The 17,807-nt window shown below is 46.7% G+C and overlaps 1 protein-coding gene across 1 annotated transcript in view; it reads left to right on the forward strand.

Moving 5' to 3' along the window:
* Positions 1-3,400: 3,400 nt before the first annotated feature.
* Positions 3,401-17,807, forward strand: part of RAB4A (RAB4A, member RAS oncogene family) — a 48,834-nt gene continuing 34,427 nt past the window's right edge. The window contains exon 1 of the mRNA XM_046026916.1: positions 3,401-3,696. Within this exon, the coding sequence (XP_045882872.1) occupies positions 3,666-3,696 (31 nt within the window). The 5' untranslated portion in view covers positions 3,401-3,665. The remainder of the gene's footprint in view (positions 3,697-17,807) is intronic.

A 17,807-nucleotide genomic window follows, 5' to 3' on the forward strand; every position in this document is an offset into this window, starting at 1 on the left:
CTTCTCCTGCCCAAGTAGGAGTGTTTTTTTAGTGTTTTTTAGCGTGTGTTTTTTAGTGTTTTTTAGCGTGTGTTTCCATGAGATTTGGGTCAGCCTGGGTCTGCGAGTGCTCCCATGGAGCCCAGCATGAGTGGGGCAGGTGGTCTGAGTGAGAGGTGAACTTCATTGTGTTAGTCACAGGCATTTTGGGAGATCTTGGTTACTGCAGCTAATTTAGCCCATCCTCAGCAAATATCCCCTGGGGCACCTGGGTGACTCAGTGGGTTAAACCTCTGCCTTCGGCTTGGGTCATGATCTCAGGGTTCTGGGATCAAGCCCCACATTGGGCCCTCTGCTCGGCGGGGAGTCTGCTTCCCTCTCTCTCTGCCTGCCTCTCTGCCTACTTATGCTCTCTCTCTGTCAAATAAGTAAAAAATTGTAAAAAAAAAAAAAAAAAAAATCCCCTAACAACAGACATGTCCAATCACAGAGGTGGTAGTTTCAGATGGCCTTGGAAAGCAAACTGGTCCAGTGACCTCTGAGGTCTCTGCCAACCTGAAGAGCTATATGTCACAGGTGTTACCAGCTTGGTGTTTAAAAGGATATCAGCACTTGGGGCACCTGGGTGGCTCAGTGTGTTAAGCCTCTGCCTTCAGCTCAGGTTGGGATCGCCAGGTCCTGGGATCGAGCCCCACATTGGGCTCTCTGCTCAGTGGAGAGCCTGATTCCCCCTCTCTCTCTCTCTGCCTGCTGCTCTGCCTACTTGTGATCTCTGTCAAATAAATAAAATCTTTTTTATAAAATAAAAAGGTATTACCTTTTCAAGCCCCTACCTACCTGGGAAGAACTTGGCTCCTTTGTAAAGTAACATCTAAATATTTCTGAGTCCTCAAGGACTCAGACACAGTTGGCTTATGTTCTTCAACTCCAGCCACCAAGTAAAGTCACCATACCTCACAGACTGTGACCAGTGCTCTCCACCACGTCGAGCTCTGCCAAGGATGCCATGTCCTGCCATTCCCAATGCCACTGCTTTCTGGAACATCACGGTCGTGCTGGATTCTCATTCCTAGGCCTTTTTAAGCCTCCCTCCACCCCCAGGGGACTGGACCACTGTTCAGGGTCCAACCCTATGCCTAGGAGTCTAGAAGGCCCCTCAGTCATTGTCCATCTGTGCCCATCTGTGTCCTTTCCCATGTGGTCCTCTGCCAGTCCTGAGGAACAGCAATCTTTGGGAGGCTGGACGCCCCCTGAGGTTCCTAATAGGTTATTAAATGTGCAGCACTGCCAGAGAAAAAAGGGGAAAGTACGAGAGACTTGCAGGACCCACCATCCTAAGGACTGGGTAGGAGTGGATCTATTTTGGAAGAAATCCTTCTCCCTTCATCTCCTGTAGACAAATCTCCAGGGTGCTTATTATTAGGCTTTCGGAAACCTACTTTTACTCAGTCACAGACTTCCCCTAAAGAGAATGAAGACAATAACTGGCAAAAACACTAATTTTGCCACAAGTTTTCCTTTCACACAATGAGTAGCGCCTCAGCATCAAAGCGATCTCTGAGAGTTTTTAGGATAAATTTATTTTCCCTCAAAGATCCCAGGTGACTAGGATGCAAAGGCTCTTCCACCTTAGTATTCAAAAAACTTAGCTCCTTGGGGCGCCTGGGTGGCTCAGTGGGTTAAGCCACTGCCTTCAGCTCAGGTCATGATCTCAGGGTCCTGGGATCGAGTCCCGCATCCGGCTCTCTGCTTGGTAGGAAGCCTGCTTCCCCCTCTCTCTGTGCCTGCCTCTCTGCCTACTTGTGATCTCTGTCTGTCAAATAAATAAATAAAATCTTAAAAAAAAAAAAAACTTAGCTCCTTCAAATCTCGGCTCAAGTATTTCCTTTTCCAGTTGTGATATCTGGCTTTTTCTTTGCAAACTAAATGATTTCTTTGGGCAGTTTTTCCAAAACAAAGAGTTTTCCAGAAAGGTCTCTGTAAGTCTTCATGGTCCACAGAATAGGAAACTGTTCTCAGCTTTGAAATAGCAGCTTAATTTTTATTTCTATCACTCTGTCCAGGTTTCAGAGATCTTGAGGTCTGGTTTCAGTCAATAATCTGGTGATTTCCTTTCTTAACCATGGAAGCTTCTGGAAGGAAGAAAACTTAGATCTAAAGAATGGGATCCCTGTCTTTCTTTGGAAATAGTTTCAATCAGATTAGCCTACAGCACTCAGTAGTGTCAATTAAAACTAATTAAACAATTAAAACAGGCAGAAACCCCAATAAAAAGGCAACAAAGTATCTGAGCCCCTTGAGCAAGAAACATACAAAATAATTCTGGGAAATTACAGTTCTCACAGTATTTCAACATGGGGCCTTGTCTGTTGTTTAGAAGCAAGGATATATTTACTTGCTATTAGGATCAGAAAGAATAAAATGTAGAGTCAAATGGCCATTGGGAAGAAGGGAAGACCTCAGTGAAGTCTGATGCCAATTTATGTGGAGGATGGAGCCAAATGGACAGGAAAAAAATGTATTTACTAGCCCTTCCCCACAGTCCAAGTTACTTAGGAGTTTAGCCAAGGCCTATTTTTAGTATTCTACTCTATCTTTTGAATAAAGTTGGGCCTTAGGTGATACGATGTGGCCCTGACCAGGCTCAGGCCAAGCAAACTCCCAACCCAAATTCTCTTCCTAATGTTTCTCGCTGCATTTCCAGCAGAAGAGGGTTCTGAAGACAGTTGTGCGCCTTAAATCAGAATCCCCAGCCAACAACTAACCTTAGTTGAGGGCCAAGGGATGCTTCCTGCTTATAAGCTAGATTCCCCTACATTGGGCCGGGGAGGGGCCAGTGTCCATGGGCTTTGGGGGACTCTCCAGCACGAGCGCACCGTAAGCTTCCGACAGTTTTCTCCAGACACCAGCCCAGCCCTACAGGAGGAGGCCTGGCAGGTTGGACCGAAAGCCCAGTTTCCCCGCAGGTCCGCCAGCCTCCTCGTCTGGTCTCTAGCTGGACACCTGGGCTACGGCCTCCTAGTTACACGTCAACCAGGCTCTCAGACCGATCACAAAGGAGTCCACGGAAGGAAGTCTCTTCCTGCCAGGGAGCCGCCGAGGACGACGACCAAGTCTCTACCGAGGAGCGCCGATCCGGCAGGACTGTTCCCACCGCCGGCACCCTGCCCCCTCCACCCAAGAGCTAGACCCGCAGTCCCCAACGCACGGTCACCCGCAAGCCACACATCGCGGGCCCCTCCCCAGCCCCGCAGCCCGACCTTGGCCAGCCGCGCCCCTCCGTCTGCGCCCCGAGTCCAGCCCCCGCCTCGCAGCGCCCCGCGCCCTGGGCCTTGCGTCCCCGCGCCTCGCACCGCCGGGGGCTGCGTGCGCAGGCGCGACCACGCGGGGGGCCGGGCCTGGCGCCCCCTCTCCTCCTCCTCCTCCGCCTCCCCCTCCGCCTCCCCCCGTCCTCGGCCCGGCCCGGCGGGGGGGGCGGAGGCCGTGCGCCTGCGCGGAGCCGGCAGTCCGGCAGGGCCGCAGCCCCGGGGTGGCCGGCGGTTGCCGTGGGGACCGCGGGCCCGTCCCTTCTCCGGTCCCCTGCCCCGCGCCGCTCCCACCGAGACGCGGAGGACGACCCGGACGCTCCTCTCCCGCCGGCCCGAGCTGCAGCCGGCGACCGGGCGAGAGGCGGTGCCGCTCCCAAGATGTCGCAGACGGCCATGTCCGAAACCTACGGTAGGAGGCCGGCGGGGCGGGGCGGGCGGGGGCGCGCGGGGGCGCGGGCTCGGGGCGCCGGGGGGCCGGGGGCGCGGGGCCCGGGGGCCGGGGGCGCGGGCCGGGCTGTGTGTAGCACGACGTGACCTGCTTTTTCAAGTTTCCTCCTGCCTTCCCTCCGCGCCCGCGCCCGTGGGGTTTCCCCTTTCTGCGCCCCGTTTCCGTAGCTCGGGGTGTGGGAAGCCGGTTCCAGACTCTCCTCGGCGAGGTTGTGCCCGGCGAGGATGGGAAGGACTTAGGGCGACGCCTGCATTTCAGTGTGTTCCCCCAGGCTTCCAGCGTGACCTTTCCCGGTTTGGATTCCTTTCTTTGCCCTGGGATTACGAGGAGAAGTCGTCGATGGACTGACTAATCCTCGCCTGCCTTCGGAGACTTCTCGCCTCATTTACTGCTGCTTCTCAGTCTCTGGCTTCTTAGTCCTTTCTGGGTTGCATTACGGTTATTTATAAATGTGTCTTTTTGAAACCATAAACACCCTGGAAGCGGAGCCCTATCTGTTTAATCTTTGCTTCCCCTAAAACAGCCACCCCTGGAGGGGTCTACAGAAATAATTTTTGAGTAGTCGAAAACCTTCCCAGTTCGTATACTGTGTTTTGGTTTTGTGTTGTTTTAGCCCTGCGTGGTAAGAACCAACACTACCCTAGTCTGGTTTGCATCAGGCTTGAGGAGATGTTTACCGGTCTCTTATCACTTGTTCAGATGTGTGCATTCTCAGATTAAGACTTTGATTGGGAGTTTTACAATCCCAGGAGAGGTTCAAGTTCAAAAGTGTGTACCTGATCCCGCTCCTTTCACAAACCGGCGAGGAATGGCGTGATGGAGCCGGCAGGTGCTGGGAGGCGCTGTCCACACTGCGGGCGACACAACAGGCGTGGTTCTGGGCTCATGGAGCATGCAGTCTAGGGGGGCGTACAGAGTTAAGGGCATCCTGACCCTAACGAATGAGTAGTTAAAACTTCAGGCAGGAAGGAGTTCTGAAGGAGCCTGATCTGGGGAAGAATGTTAGAAAGCAATCTGACCCAGTCTGGGGAGGTAGGAAGCAGTTCTCATGGCTGAGCAGCAGATACCCAGGCCCAGACAGCCACGGAGAGAAAGGGAGTTCCAATAAGGGGAGCCTAAACAGTGGGACAAAGGAGAGGGTGAGGCAGAGAGGGGCTTTTCGAACGTTACCGTCTTTCTTCTGAGAGGGGTGAGGTCTCATTCGCTTCACCTTCAGCCCCTCCTGTGACATGTGCTTGCCCTGTTCTTGGTGCCACTTGGGCATTACGCCTGTTCCTAGAAGGCTTAGGAAACCCTCCAGGAAGTCGATGGCAGTTTTTCACGTTGTCATTGCTCTACATGGACCTGTGCATCCGTGTGGTCTGGTTCTCCCCATAGAGAACCACAGTCAGAGAATTTGTAAAGAAAATACATTTCTCTAGCAATTTTCAGCTGTACTTTTGCTTTTCTTTATTTTCAAGTGCTCCTTACCCCACATTTTTTTTTTTCTTTAACCTGGAGTCTTAGGGAGGGGTGGAAAGTCTAAATAAGAAAAACAAGTGGGGGGGCACCTGGGTGGCTCAGTGGGTTAAGCCTCTGCCTTCGGCTCAGGTCATGATCCCAGTGTCCTGGGATCGAGCCCCGCATCGGGCTCTCTGCTCCGCAGGAAGCCTGCTTTTTCCTCTCTCTCTGCCTGCTTGTGATTTCTGTCTGTCAAATAAATAAATAAAATCTTTAAAAAAAAAAAAAGAAAAACAATTGGGGATTATAAATTAGTAAGAAAGGACTGGAAGACTTTGGGAGATAAAGCTTTTTCATTTATCTTATATGAAATAAACTTGATAAAATATCACGCATCTCTACTTGCCTTTAGACACAGTTAACTGAATCTTGAACATCACGGATTAACTGATTAAATGATGATCCAAAGGCTTTTTTTTAAGATTTTATTTATTTGACAGACAGAGATCACAAGTAAGCAGAGAGGCAGGTAGAGAGAAAGAGGGAAACAGACTCCTCGCTGAGCAGAGAGCACGATGTGGGGCTCTATCCTAGGATCCTGAGATCATGACCTAAGTTGAAGGCAGAGGCTTTAACTCACTGAGCCACCCAGGCACCCCGATCCAAAGGTTTTAATCAGCAGTATTCTTATGTCATGATACCTCCCAAGTAAATTTTTACTTTTTTACTTGCAATTTCATCTTCTCCTCTAATAGAGGTAATTTAGAGGAAACTAATGGAATAGAGAATTAGTTTTAGAAACAGCAAATGTGGCAGTTGAAATTGCGAACCTAAAATAAGAATTTAAGAACCAACCAAAAGTCCTAAGGTGTCACCTTCACTTATCACTGACCATATTTGATCCTTAGATAGCTGGCAAATGAATGTGTGCCTAACCTTTAAACTCCTTTGTGCTCTAGGGTTATTTTTTTCTTCCAGAAAGGGAGGCTCTGTGTAGCTCAACAGGGATAGGATGAAAACTAAAGAGCCAGTGCTTATAGAGTACCATTTATGAGCTATATCTACCTGTTTTTAGCATGTTAAGGCAATATTTCGCCTTCCATAGACTGAGTAGCAGTCAACATTATGTTGCCTTGAAACTATATAACCATATAATGTTGAATACTGTATGTAATATTGTAATACAAAATTGAAATCTTAGATAGTTTTCAGATTGAAACCCTGGATCTGAATATCTCTAAACTGAAACAGTGTTTCCCAAATATTGTTAGATTCACTGCACTCTTAAAGCCTTGCCAGTTAGTGTGGCTTAGAACTTCCTGAGGAACTCCAGCCATCTAAGACTTGGGAGGTCAGAAATTGACCCTAAGTAATTCCTGACACCAAGACTTTGAGACAGAATTAATAAGTTGAAAAGGTAGTACCAAGCAATGATGGTCAGAAAGGTGCTGAAAAAATATAAGTGGTGCCAAAAATGCTAGGGAAGACAAAAGTAAGGGCTAAAGCAGTCTACCATGAGGAAAAATCTCTGCACTTTGGAGTTTATGCTTCCTACAGTGAACACAGTTTGTGAAACAGGAACACAAATGGCGAGTCTTGTGCTGATTTTTATTACAATATAGTCTTAATATTTTTATTTTGTGCTTTATTTTGAAAGCACTATATTACAGTACTTACCACGTAATTTAGAGAACTATCAAGAGATTTTCTTTTAGGAATCCATCATTATTGATGGTTGTGGGTTGAGTTGTATCCCCCAAAAGATATGTTCAGGTCTGAACCCCAGGTACCTGTGAATGTGACGTTATTTGGAAATCGGTGTAATGTAATCAGGTTGAGATAAGGTCCTGTTGGGTTAGGGTAGGCCCTAATCCAAAGACAGGTATTCTTGTAAAATGAGAGAAATTTGGTCATAGACACATGCAGAGAGAATGTGATACAGAGACGCAGGCTGAGATCAGAGTAAATGCTATAAGCCAGAGATCACCAAGGATGGCTGGCCACCACCAGAAGCTAGGAAGAGGCAAGGAGGGATCCTTTTCTTAGAGCCTTCTGGGAAAGCATGGACCTCCTGACACCTGGTTTCAGACTTCCAGCCTCTAGAACTGTGAGATAATAGGTTTCTCTCATTTTAAGCCCTCTGGTCTGTGGTATTTTGCTATGATGGCCCTAAGAAGCTAGTACATAGGCTTTGGTAGTTAGAATATGACTCATGGAGAAATTGGGGCTTAATAAATGAGGCAGAGGAGGGAAGATATTTTGGGCAAAGGAAATAACATCTCTAAAGTTACATGGAACCAACAAAGTATCAAGTAACTTACTGTTAGAGAAATTGCCAAGATGGCCGTTACCTTAATTTCAGAAAAGACAGGGCATGTAAACAAGATCAACGAAGGAAGCATATAACAGGATAAAGGACATTTCTCTAAATTGAATGCATTTATTATGTTTAATGTTTGTATTTTTCTTTTTCTCATTTGCTGAAAAGGGATGAACATTTTAAGAACCAGAGTTTGGGGAACACTACAGCAGTGTGTCTCAAACTGATGGGCCCCTGAGTCCTCTGATGTGTGAAGACGCAGGTTCTGATCCAGTAGATGTGGGGTGGTTGGAGGTCCCGCACCTGATCAGCTCCCAGGCCAGGCAGGCACCCGATTGAGCATCAAGACCCTGTGCTATATAATGGCTCCAATGCCATAGACGTTTGAAAATATTGTTCTTTAGAAAAGCAGAAGTTGCTGATAATTTTTCATGCTCATTTGAACTATAAAGCATATCAGTCCTTGCCTGTGAATGTCTTGCTCCTAAGTCTTTATTTCCAGTCATATCATTTACTCAAGCTGACTATCTTATATTCAGCTTCCTACGTAACTATTCCATTTGTATGGCCTGTGGTATCCTAACACAGTGTGTCCCAAACCCAATTAATTACCCACCCCTATTCCCTTCTCTCTGTCCCATGTACCCATTTGCCTAAGAGAATTCTTCAGCATCCTGTGTCCTGAGTCCACTTGGTTTCTATCTTTTAAACTGACCCCTTAACATAGAAGAGGCAAGGGAAGGTGAAGTTGGGCCCAGCTTAGTGGGTTATAAGGCAAGAAGACCCATCATCCCAAGGTTCTTCACCACAGGGACTAGAGCAGTTGTCCCAGATGTTGTCCCAGATGTTTGCCTCTCGTGGCTGGAGGCCGCGTAACTGCTGATAAGCAGCATCTCCTGCTTGCCGACGGGCACAGAGGCGGACTTCTCGGGCAGGGATGAGCTCGGTGGGTTCTGGCAGGGGCATGTCAGAAGGGGCTAGGTAAAATTTATTTGGGGACCCAGGCTGCTGTTAACATATGCCACAGCTTCATAGGAATGTCGTAGTGATTTAGGTAAATGGTATTTCCAAAGCTTTTTGTGCTCCTTGAAAAATGGTTCTGTGTAAGCATCAAAGTGAACTTTACTTCGAAAAATAATAATGGTAACATCTCTCCTGTGAAGGACCACGTCACCCACATTTTTTGGAAAGTTTCTTGCGTTTTAGGCCCTTTGTAAGGAATTAGCCATAATGGGATTCTCATGCAAGGTTCAGTACAATACTGGTCACTTTTATCATATGTAACCAGGCTGGTGTGTTGATGGTTTGTGCTCTGAATATTTCTTTGGAATGAGGAGAAAGCTGGTGTTTCTTGAATTATTTCTTATAACCCATCCTCTAGAGATTGGTTAGGCTATTGGAATGGACTTTTTTTTTTCCCCATTCCTAAGAACTCCATTAGGATACATGCCAGTGGAAATAGTTTGGGGAAAACCTTTGAATCGTCTGTGTTTCGCAAGGCTTTTCTCTGTCACTGCTTTCTCCATCAGTATGATCTCGATAATGGATATGTTCTGTATGTTTGAAGAATACTTTTTTGCTTCTCTGTAGCTGCGAATATAATTTAAAAGCTAAAATGACATGCAAGGTACTGTTATTTAAAGGTGGATAGAGTAAGGCAAATGTAGAGAATGGCCTACTATAGCACTATAACACATAAATCAAATAAACACTGTGTAACTGCAAAGTTTCTTTCTTTGTACTCCCCCCATAACCTTCCCAAACCAAAACAAATTTATGTTGGGAGATTTGACCCATAGCAATACATCCCTGATAGCGATGACTTTGACACCTGGAGAAAGAATGCTTTGTGGCTCAGCCATAGCCAAGGGCACCTCCTCCACTCAGAATGGTTAACTCTTGTATGACAGTACTTAGTTGTGTCCGTCTTTGGATTCTTTCTATTTCTCTGATGTGCTGCATCTTTGGCATTTAAGTTTTAAAAGCAGCAAACAATATTTAGCTATGGAGGGGAGGGTACAGTATTCATGAAGTCCTAATACATTATGAACGAGAGGATGTGTTTTAAGAGGGAGGTTTGTAATGTTTCAAATATGAATTTTTAATCATGTAGAAAAACATTGGGAACTTTAAAGCAAAGCCTCTCTTTCTCCTGTGTTGTAATTTAAAATATTATTATATGTAGCATGCTCCCTTAGTTGCACTCTTGTTTCTCTTGTTCATTTGCTTATGCCTGTTATTACAGGAGTCCTCAGAAAATGAATACTACATCTTGGCACTGCCTGTGGAAACTTTGCATATTTTTTTAAATTTATTTTTAACTAATCTCTACATTCAGTATGGGCCTCGAACCCACAACCCTGAGATCAAGAGTCACATGCCGTACTGACTGAGCCAGTCAGGCATCCTGGGGACTTTGCATATCTGGTTTATAATTTGGTTAAATCTCAATTGTGACAAAGAAAATTTTTCTCTCAAGATGAGACCGTAAGTTCTTTAAAAGCAGGGGACTGCTAAGGTGACTTTCTGTCCCTGGTGTGGTGAATGGCTCCCAGACACAGCCTTCAGGGACTGCTGAAAGCACCTTTGATTGGATTCCATTCGAGAGCAGCCTTTTTCTTCTCAGGTACAGAACATGAAACAGAGGCCAGGTTAATAGAAAACCCAACTTTAAGACATAGTTTTCCTTTCATTATGGTAGAAGTCAACCAGTTTTTTACATTGTGTGTAATACAAATGCAACTAATTAAAACCCCTTCCACTGCCTTCAGCTCAGGTCATGATCTTGGGGTGCTGAGATCGAGCGCAGCAGGTTTCTGCTTCTTCTCCTTCTGGCCTCTCCCTCTGCCTCTCACCTGGCTCATTCTCTTTCTCTCTTTCTCTCTCAAACAAATAAATAAAATTTAAAAAGAAAAAAAGCCTTCTTCCACAGACCACCTTTGCTTGAATTGAAGAGGTCACACAGTGCATCCTTTAAGAAACAGATTTCCCTTCTGAGGCTTGGACTCTGAAAGCAGCTCCCAGGGTGTGGGAGCAGAGAGCTGGAGGTCCTTTCCAGGCTTTCTGGAGTCACAGGGCTTGTGTGCTGCTGCCCCGTCGCACATGGTGATCGGTGTGGGGAGTTGGTCAGCAGTGGAGGTGAACGAGCTTTGGAGGCAGGCTTTGGTGTGTCCATCGGGCACATTGTGGGGAGACTGGCTCCCTGCTCAGTAGCCAGGGGGCTCTTAGGGGCAGACCCCTCCTTGGAGGCAGATGTACCAGAATCTGAATCTGTGGCCACTGAACGTACAAATGGCTGGCATTGGTGGTAACCGATTAACTAGCAGGGAAATGAACTCCCCGCTTACTGAGCAACCTTCTGATTGTAAATTGATTCTCTATGACCAAAAAATGAAAGAATTTTTATAAAATTATGCTTACCAAGATTTTTGTTTAATAGATAGTAGGTGATTAGCTCTTTTGGTCATTTTATCAAGCGGAATGCTTTCCACGGCAGGGGGTAGAGAACCCAACTCAGTATGCGTAGGTAATATGAAAAAGTTTTGTTTTGTTTTGTTTTTCAAATAAATATAGATGAGGAGGTTTCAGGATTGGCTGGTTCAGAAGCTCAGCTGTGTCAGCAAGGACCTAAGTGCTTCCCACGTCTGTCCTCTAGCTGGCCTGTGGGTGTCATCCGCGGTGACCGAATGGCTGTTCGTTGTAACCGTGGATGCCTTCTCGTAGCTGTGGACAAAAGGAGTTCTTTGCTGCATTTATGGAGCAGTAGTCCTTCCTGTTCATCTGGTTGGGCCTCATGGGGTCAGGTGCCTGCCCCCAGGCCAATCATGTGGAAAGGGTAACAAGTCACACTGTTTAGCCTAAGCCTGTATGTATTTCTAACCAAGTCTCTGGCTCCAAATGACCGTAATTGGCCTAAAATAACCAAAGCCTGTCTCCAGTTTTGGGGTCACGTTCACCTGTTACGTTGGCTCCTTGGGGGAGTAGCCGTTAGGCAGATATCTACCACAGTCTCCAAAACATGCAAGTTACAATTCAGTTTCAGCTGTTTGTTCCGGGTAGTGATCTTCCTGAAAATGATGGACCTAAGTATCCCTTCATGCCCCTCGTCCTTCAGCGAGGAAGTAGGCAGAGAAAGCAGCCCAGCAGTAGAGAGAGCGTGGGCCTCCGTCCACCTTGGCTACACGCACACACATCAGAGTCCCTTGTCTTAGAAAAACTGAAATTTCTCTTGTCATTTTGCAACACAACATACCTGCAGGTGTTCTTGGTTCTTACTGTTTTTGTGAATGTGCTAAAAACACGTGGTGTTTTGAAGACTGACATCCCTCCTCAGAGTCACTGTGACCATGATAATACTTTGGGGGAAAACAGAAGTTGGCTATTTGGCGACTGTCATTTTTCCGCTTTTCATATGTTAGCACCATGAGTAATTCGTCATAAATGCATACATAATGTAGGATACTCTACCTTTATGAGAATGAAGTCCGTATCTCTTTATATTCAATACTCTAGAGACATTCGTAAGTTGAGACATTGCTAAAGCTTTACTAGTAAAATTGATATTAAAGTGTCTTTCATTATTATGCACACAAGTTCCTTTCAGTGTTTACACCTATAAAAGCTTGGTGAGTTAGAGTATTTTCTCTGGCATGTAGCATACAATAATAAAGTGAATTTTCCCTATTACGTTGTCCCAAGAACAGCATTATTTCTGGCTATTGCATGACTAGACAGGCTTTCGGAGTGTGGGCTCGTTGAAGAATCTTCTGGTGTTAACCTCTGGCTCTATTTCCCTGGTTATACCAGAAGTTGTTCCTCATTGAAAAGCTGTTGGTGTATGGAGGCTGAATTCTCTTACGTCTAGACGAAGGGCGACGTTAGAGCAGTGTGTACACAGAGTGCTCTGTGGCGGTGTCTCGGATCCTTGCGACTGCATGAGGTGGACACAGGCCCACTGATGGGTGAGGAACCTGAGAGGTTCAGTCCTGGAGCTAGGAGAGGTGGAGCCAGAATCTGGACTCAGATCTGCCCTGCCTAGCATGCCCGAAGGCAGTCAAGCTGTTACGCGGCTTCTCTGTCTTGTACAGAAATCTCCATAAAATCTCAGGTCAGTGGTGACCCAGAATAAACATTCCCACTGGATGTCATTGCTCTACTGCATGTTCTGGACAAGCGTTGGACATTTAATATGACTCTGAGCTCAGCATGAAACGGGGACACAGGGAATAGCAGGGACTGAAGCGTGACCCTCCAGACCAGTGCGGAAGACCTTTACCGTCGATAAGGGACGCTTTCCCAGATCCGTGTGATCTCTGTGTGTGTATCTCTGTCATCTCACAATCTGTGTAATTGCAGATATTGTAGAACTTGAGGCTTGCTTCATAATCGCAGTTCAGAAAGACAGCATTCTGTGTGTGTATCCTCAAATAAAAAAGTAACTGTTCAGCTTGTCTCTTTTAATTACACTAGTTGGAGTGTTCTCTGAAACATTTCACAAACCACTTATCCTTTTTATTTTATTTTTTTTAAAGATTTTATTTATTTATTTGACAGAGCGAGAGACAGCGAGAGAGGGAACCCAAGCCAGGGGAGAGGGATCATGATCATGACCTGAGCGGAAGGCAGACACTTAACAACGGAGTTCCCCAGACACCCTACCACTTATCCTTCTTAATACAGTTTTATCCTCATGTATCAGAATCAAATGGAACATTGTACTCTTGAAAGTATCTAAACTTGTTTCTTGCTGAAGGGTAATTGTTTTTATTAGGTTTCTTTGTTTCTCTGTACTGACCTGGCTACTGACTTCCTTTTCGGGACAGTTTTCCACTTCGGGAGCATTATTTCTTTTTTTTATATGTCGTTATATCATGTGGAAAACAACTCCGAACTTGCAGTTTCCACACTGGGTGGCCGACCAGGCTCACTCACCTGCTACCTCGCTTGCATGCACACACCTGGCCCGTGGCAGGTTTGATCCCGATGAGGCCTTCAGCAAAACCGCAGACTGTGTCCCAGACCTTGAGCAACGATCCGAGTCTGTGCTGCACACGTGAAGTCCACGGATGTCACCATTCCTCTCTGCGGGCATTTAATTCAGGCTCAAGCAGACCAGAAGAAGGCCAGAGTTGGGCTTTGCTGTCGCTCCCGCCTACCTTTCCTTATTTTGCTTGGCGCCCTCCACAGGTCACATGTTCCGCTGCTGCCCGGCCCTTCTCCCCTCCCCAAGCCAGCACTTGACCACGCTTCGCAGCGCAGCTCCTCTCTGGCCAGCGTGCCAGAACATCCTTTTCTCTGAAGGGCCGTCTTCTGTTGCTCTACTGGCTCCTTCTCTTTGCTGTTGCTTGATGACCTTGGGGTCATTCCATATTCTGCAGGGTCACCTGGCATAGGGCCTCACTCTCCACTCCCACTCCTCACTGCTCCTGGGTGACTGCCGTGTCCCTGTAGAGCGGTCAGCGAGCGGCTCAGTGCCCGGTTCCTAACTTCCTCTCTTCTGCCCCCACTCGAGTTACTTCCCTGACAGCTCACATGTCCCATTCTGCTCACTCCCACTCGGTCTAACCTGGAGCTCCAGCCTCCTGGGCACCCCCGTCCCTTCTGCCAGGTGAGCTGTCCCCTCTCCAAATAGGACACCATCGACCTTTCCTCCCACCCCTTCCTTCTTCAGCCTTCAGCTGCACGCACTGGAACCGCAGCCTGCCTTGCCTGCTGCTCTCTGGTCTGCTTCCGAGGGACTCTCAGTAGTACTTAGCGATCCTCTCTCTTCGCCTGGGCGTCCTGCTCTTTCTCTCCACCTGCTGTTTTAAATCTTCACTAATCTGTCCAAGACCCTTTCTCATGTCTGGTAGGTGAGAGGGAGGGAACAGGCCCTGCTGAGCAACCACATCTCCTCCCTTCCCTGCTCCAACCTGGGAAGTGACTTAACCTCATACCTTGACCTTTCTCTGGTAGTGGCAGAGGCAAGGACGTCTCTCTTCGTTGCTGGGACCAGTCCCTGCCTTCTGCCTTGGCCCGCATCCCTCTAGTTTTCAGACCTGTACCGCCAACCATCCTTTGTTTTGCTCCTAATAACTTCCAGTTTGTCTGCCTCACGCTCTGCAAGCCTCCTAAGCACCCGTCTCTTCCTCTCGTCACAGCAGGCTTCTCGGAAGGGTTGTCGTGCGTCTTATCTGCGGCATCCTCTTCTTCAGTCACAGCCGACTGATTCTGCCACCACCTTAGGCGAGGCTGAACTCGCGTGGGGTCCTGGGACTCGGACCCAGTGGACACTTCGCACCTCTGCCTTAGGACTGCTTCCCCATGTCCCCACCGTGTTGGCTCACAGGCATTTTGAGTTCAATCTCTCTGAATCTGCAGTCGTTATTTCGCCGTAACTGGATTCCTCCCTCAGTATTATCCCCTTGCTGGTGCCACCCCGGCTGTGCCCTAAGCCAGAAACCACAGGAGTCTCTCAGATGACCCACTGTCCCAGCATGACACACTTCTTCTGCCAGGAAATGAAACGTGGACCGAATCCTGTGGTCAAGGCCACCCACCTTTGCCTCCTTTCCGACCTTTGGAAATCTAAAAAGCCAAATTGTTGTTTGTGGGAGAAACTAGGCAAAGGACATCTTGTCTACTCACTATGACGTCATTTTCTGGAAGATTCAAGGTCGTCATTGGCAATCAGTTGCTGAACAAGTGCTGTGCTGTTAGAGCCACTTTCTGGCTCGTTTCCTGCTCCATGGTTGCCTTTGCTGACAGGACCTGGTTGTCATTGTGCCTGTGGCTCACAGTCCTCCTTGGTATATGCTTCTAATCGGCTGCAGTCTAGGAAGTTAGAGCTTCCTTGAACTGAATATAAAGACAAGTCAGTAATGAATGAGTTTTCTCCCAAAGACTGAAGCCTTTGGCTTTGTGTTTAGCTGTTTCGATTGGCTTGGAGGCCGTTTGTTCCTGATCTGTATTTTGTCTGTGTTCCTGAATGGTCTGACCCATTTTTTTCCCCTCTTCTGCTTCCATTTATTGTACCTTATTGAAGAAATCCTTCCCTTCCCCTTCAGATGATGAATAAATTTTGCCTTTTACACTTGCATTAATTTACCTGAAAACAGTATTTGTGGATGTTTTCAGGTAGGGGTTCAGCTTCACATTTATGCCCCATGTGGATACCCAAATGTCCAGCTGTTACTTACCAAATCCTCTGTTCTCTTCTCCCAGGCATTCGTGATACCTGCTCAGTCATAAATAAGTAGGCTTGTTTCTGGGATCTCTACTCCATGGTCAGTGTCCATCTTTGCCTGAATGGTTGACTTTTAAGTAGAAACCCATTTCTAGGGGCACCTGGGTGGCTCAGTGGGTTAAAGCCTCTGCCTTCGGCTCAGGTCATGATCTCAGGGTCCTGGGATCGAGCCCCACATCGGGCTCTCTGCTCAGCAGGAAGTTTGATTCCTCCTCTCTCTCTGCCTGCCTCTCTGCCTACTTGGGATCTCTCTCTGTCAAATAAATAAATAAAATCTTAAAAAAAAAAAAAGAAACCCATTTCTATGTATTTGATAGCTTTTCCCATTATCTCATTTAAATTTCTCATGGAAAATTAAAAGCACATTAATAGCATATATTCATTTCAGATATTCTATTTTGGGATGTGGTCATTCCCCCATCTTCTAGCTTCATTCATGCTGAGGAAACCCTTCATCAGATGACTGTAATTATCACAGATTGGAGTCAAATAACCTCTTTGTGATTTAGAGCCTTAAAGTTAATACCCGTTATAATAAAACCACATCAAATCTGATGTAAGCAGACATAAGTATTTATGTATTAGGTTATCTTCTTATACATCTTCTTATATATATATCTTATATATATATCTTATACATCTTCTTATATATCTTCTTATACAACCTTTCTGTAATATGGCTATTCACCTACTCCTGTTAAACCCTTTTGTAGCTGTGAAGCCCGGCACACATAACGTATGAAACACATACTCTGTATTTGATGTATGTGTCATTCAACTTCAAGCAAGGAAAAGAAAAAGTCAAACCAAACAGATTATCAAAACAAAATAAATCAGTAAAATCAATGCACATTCTGCTGTACCCACAGAGACGGGGGCATGAGGCCAGCAGACCTCAAATACCCGCTCTCTGAAGAGAGAGCATCAGGCTGTACCCCTGACCTCCAGCTAGAAGGTGAGTGCATGGGGCCTCCATCTCCTGGTGCTCAGCTACAAGGAGGTCTGTGAATTCCAGATCCCCTGGGAAAGAGGAGGAGTATCAGCTGCAAGTCTCATACAGTTGGCTGCTTCTCACTACGAGGAGGAATTCGTTACCCATCGTGGTGCTTGGTTTTAGCTGCATTAGCCAAACACAGACCTCTCCGCACAAAAAATAGCACACTGGACAGCTGGGCTGCTCACGCGTCCTCCTTCCACCCTGTGGCGCCTCCTCCGGTTCCGCCCATCCGTAGTAGACCTACCATCAGTGGTGGGTACTGTCTCCTCTTTTATTTCTTATAAAGCTCTTTATTTTGAGGTAATTATAGACCCACATACAGGTTTAAGAAAAAATACAGAGCTCTCACGTACCCTTTCCCTGTTTCCCCCAGTGGTAACATCAGGCAGAACTCTACTAAGAGACCACACTGGGTACCCAGAGCGGGATGCCACCGCCTCCAAAGATAATGCCGTACTGGTATTGCCGCAGCTGCACAAACACACTGTTCCGCCCCTGCAGAGAGCTCTCCTGTTGCCCTTCCTGGCAACCACTACTGTGTTCTCTGTCTGTGATCTTGTCGTTTCAGCAGTGTCCTTACATGGAGTCGCACATCGCATCATCTTTTGGGACGGACCGTTTCTCTGGGGATCCCTCCAGGTTACAGCATGTACCGACAGTTCATGCCTTTTTCCTGCTCAGCAGGATTCCCTGGTTTGAGTGAACGAGACTTTGTTCACCTGTTGAAGAGCACCTGGGGCGATTCCAGTTTGGGGCTCTTGTGACTAACACTACTATAGATGTTGGTGTACTGGGTTTTTTGTGAACATAAATCTTAATTTTTCTGGGATAAATGCCTAGGAGGACAATTGCTGAGTCATATGGTAGTTGCGTGTTAAGTTTTTTAAGAAACTGAACTAATTTCCAAACGTGTGCTTCACCGGCAGTGTGTGGGTGATGGGATTTCTGAGCGCCTCACCCTCATTTGCTGTTGCCACTATTTTTGATTTGAGCCATTCTGGGAGTTGTATAGTGATGCTAATTATGGTTTTGATCTGCATTTGCCTGATTATTGGTTAATGATATTAGAAATATTTTCACATGCTTACTTG

This window comes from Meles meles, chromosome 13 (genome assembly GCF_922984935.1).
Source record: "Meles meles chromosome 13, mMelMel3.1 paternal haplotype, whole genome shotgun sequence".
Lineage (NCBI taxonomy): Eukaryota > Metazoa > Chordata > Mammalia > Carnivora > Mustelidae > Meles > Meles meles.